The sequence below is a fragment of the Malania oleifera genome, chromosome 13, assembly GCF_029873635.1.
Source record: "Malania oleifera isolate guangnan ecotype guangnan chromosome 13, ASM2987363v1, whole genome shotgun sequence".
NCBI lineage: Eukaryota > Viridiplantae > Streptophyta > Magnoliopsida > Santalales > Ximeniaceae > Malania > Malania oleifera.
The window spans coordinates 19,991,095-19,995,036 of record NC_080429.1 but is presented as its reverse complement, the minus strand read 5'-3'; the positions used below and the strand labels follow the sequence as shown (position 1 = coordinate 19,995,036).

At 37.2% G+C, this 3,942-nt stretch overlaps 1 protein-coding gene across 1 annotated transcript; it reads left to right on the top strand.

The window, feature by feature from the left end:
* Window positions 1–314: 314 nt before the first annotated feature.
* LOC131145727 (endoglucanase 4-like) lies at window positions 315–3,558 on the top strand. The gene is made up of 6 exons (XM_058094920.1): window positions 315–488; window positions 1,668–2,075; window positions 2,341–2,436; window positions 2,559–2,762; window positions 2,858–2,969; window positions 3,065–3,558. Exons 1-6 carry the CDS (start codon window positions 324–326, stop codon window positions 3,556–3,558), a joined length of 1,479 nt encoding a protein of 492 aa, XP_057950903.1. The 5' UTR covers window positions 315–323.
* The last annotated feature ends 384 nt before the right edge of the window (window positions 3,559–3,942 follow it).

Here is a 3,942-nt window from a genome sequence, read left to right as displayed (position 1 = left end):
CCTCAACATTCTCCATTGGGCTGAGCATGCGCTCGGCCTGGCTCTTCTTGTACATTCTCTCATGCATGCTTCTATCATGGACGTGCGTGCAGAGGATTATTTCCTGGCATTTTGAGTTAATTAAAACGTCTGCATTTCTCATCATAAATTCCTAAAAGAGTGTATATAAACATATTTGTGTGTGTGCATATATATATATATATATATTATATTTGGGTACAGGATATCGGAGGGAGCTAGGGGAATATTACAGAATGGGTGGCACGGCCGGAGACTGTGAGTGTAAAGTGGGTGGTTTACGGCGGTTGGCGGTGGTGGGAATAATGGCGTTAATGGTGGCGCCGGCACTGGTGGCTTCCCACAATTACGCTGACGCCCTGAGAAAGTGCATTTTGTTCTTTGAGTGCCAGCGCTCTGGCCCCTTGCCCCCCACACAGCGCGTCGCTTGGCGGAAAGCTTCTGGCCTTCACGATGGCTCTGACAATGGTGTATGTCTCTCTCTCTCTCAAGCTGGCCATTGTTCTTTCTTTTTTTTTTTTATTCGTTTATAGGTTATTCTTCATTTAATGATTAAATAGTTAATCTTAGCTAGACTTTTCAACTTTTGAATCCAAGATACTGTTTCGGACACTCACACGCAAGGACTAAGGATGAAACTCACATTGGGCTTGACGTCTATCTTATGAGTGTTCCAACTATCCATGACATCAAATTTTTAAAAAGTTAATTTATAATTTATAATTTTAATTTTTCCAATTAATGAACTGCTTTTTCATACTTTGGTGCAGGCAAAAAGAAATTAAAACTTAATTTTTACATATTATTCACTTTTTCTCATTTCATTTTATTAATACCCCTCAGTTGATTTTAGTATGAACTAATATGATGTAAAACCTCTTTTTTAAAGAAACATGCTTTTGTTTTTCATCAAGTAAAGTACCCATTTTTCCGTATTTAATAATCATAATATTTTTTTTCATATGTTTTACAATATTAATGTATAATTAATTTAAATTTAGGTATGAGACCCGTCCTTGTAAGTAGTCGAAGCTACCTAAGATTTCAAATCTGGAAAGTTAATTAATGATTTCTTCTTATAATGCTAATTGATAAATTACTTGTTGCACATTTAGTAAGTAATATTATTCATTAAATTTTTAATTTCATTTCATTTCCAATATGTTCTACTATATGAATCAAATGTGGATTTAAACCTCCTTTTTTAAAAATCGCATTGATCAATAGCAATGTCTTTATACTTACATTAATTTTTTTGTTTCCATATTTTTTGAGACATTAACATATAACTTGTTTAAATACAGTGTGCTATGTAAATTAAAAGTAGCTTCTATCATAAGTTTTATATGGCCGAGTAATAATTGTTACTTCTTTGTTTTGTGCATATAGCTTATTCTTCATTTACTTTAGATAATTAAGCAGTGCCTACTGCCCAGCAAAGAGCAATGCATGACAGAAGAAAATCAATCATCACAAAAAATTTTCAGAAGTGATGTGTGAAAGTTCATAAACTGCTTAAATTAGTTTACTTTTTCTCACTCCACAATTAAATCCCATTGAGCCTTGGTTGTTGAAATCCTTCGAGCATAAGCTAATGAAACAACAAATGACAATTAGTCAATCTCTTGAATGGATGGCCGATCGATTAGGTTGATCTGGTGGGCGGATACTACGATGCTGGCGATAACGTGAAGTTCAATTTTCCAATGGCATTTACCACGACGATGCTTGCATGGAGTGTACTAGAATTCGGGCAGTTCATGGGAACAGATCTGCAACATGCTATGGAGGCCATCAAGTGGGCAACCGATTACTTCCTTAAGGCCACCAGCCACCCCGATCAGGTCTACGTCCAAGTTGGCGAGCCTTACAGTGACCACAGCTGTTGGGAAAGGCCGGAGGACATGGATACCTCCCGCGCCTCCTACTCTGTCAACGGGCAACGCCCTGGCTCTGAAGTCTCTGCTGAGATCGCCGCCGCTCTAGCTGCCTCTTCCATGGTCTTCAAGCGTTACAATTCCACCTATGCTGCCTTGCTTCAAAAGAGGGCCGCCTCGGTATGTGCTTGCTTACCTCAATCCCCTAAAGTTTCACAGTCGACACAATGAAAGTATTTGCTTAGGAATTCCATCAAATATGAAACTAAAACTTTAAGGATCAAATTACATTCTAATTAAGGATTAGTTTTGAAGTGCATTAATTCAATAGAGCCTAAGGGACTCGTGGTGCAATTTATTTAAATAAATTACATATTATGACCACCACAAGTAATTATATTTTAATTGTATTATTATATGTTTAATTTGTGTTTCCATGTATCAGGTTTTTAAGTTTGCAGATAAGTTCAGGGGGTCTTATAGTGATGGTAGTCTGCATCCAGCAGTGTGCCCATTTTACTGTGATTTCAATGGCTACTGGGTATAATATTTATCTATATACATACACACATATACATACATATATATATATATATAAAACAAAGTAATTTGTATTTATTAAACTTATGAGAAGTATGTTCATGGTACAATGCGTGCATGCAGGATGAACTGATTTGGGCAGCAGCATGGTTGTACAGGACGACCCAAGATCCATCCTATTGGAAATATGTCTTAGGGAACATCCATACATTGGAAAATCCATATATTGTGAGAAATCTAAATGGCTATGCATACCAACAAGATGGTAGCTTTGCTGAATTTGGATGGGATGCCAAACATGCCGGAATCAATGTACTCGTTTCGAAGGTAATGAGAAATTCGATCGACATGACAACAAATAGGCAATCAATTTTCAATTTTGATTTTTCTATCTCATCTAAACTTTCCTCTCGTGTCAATAGTTGGTGATGAATCGCACGACTTATTTGAATACCCCCTTTGTTGCTTATGCCGATAAGTTTGTATGTTCCATCATACCCGAATCGCCTATGAGATCCGTCACATACTCTCGTGGTACCCTAAATTGCGTTTAAAATACGAAATCAAATACTTCAATTTTTTTTTCAAAAAAAGAAAGAAACTAATATAGTTCATCACTATTTTTTTAGGGGGACTGCTATTTAAGCCAGGAGGGAGCAACTTGCAGCACACAACGTCCTTGTCCTTCTTGCTACTTGCCTACTCTAGGTATCTCAATCGTTACAATAGAAAAGTTAATTGTGGCAATGTGATAGTGAGTCCATTGAGGCTTAGACAATATGTGAAGGGGCAGGCAGACTATGTCCTTGGAAGCAATCCTCTAGGAATGTCATACATGGTGGGATATGGCAATAGATTCCCTCAGAAAATACACCATCGGGGCTCTTCCTTACCTTGCCTTACGCAACATCCGACCCGAATCGAGTGCCACGAGGGGTCAATATACTTCGCCAGCAAAAGTTCCAACCCTAATTTATTGGTTGGGGCGATTGTCGGAGGACCCAGTAGCGATGACTCATATGCTGATTCAAGATACGTGTTTGTACAATCGGAGCCAACCACGTATATAAATGCACCTTTTGTGGGGGTTTTAGCTTATCTTAAAGCACATTTTTCCTCGTAAAATTTGGTTTAGCCATTGATGTGATCTAGTCTTTTTTGTTATGTTGTGTTCTATAATTAGGGGAAAATTTGTGCAAAAAGTTATAGCCTTCATATTTTTGCTTAAAATTGTAGGGATGCATGTATTCGAGACAAAAGATGTCAATAGTATTAATTAAAGGAAATAAAATATGTAACCATTTGAACCTTATTCTAATGGATTAATTGTTGCGGTCATTTTGAGATCAACTGAGTGTGTGATTTGATATTGATAACATGGATAGTAGGGTGCATTTATTTTGGTAACCTAGTTGGTTGGATTATGCTAGGTTAAATACTCCATGGCTTACATTTAGAACAATGAAGAAGTGGGACAAGACTGGCTAGGAGGGTTTTAGTCCATTTA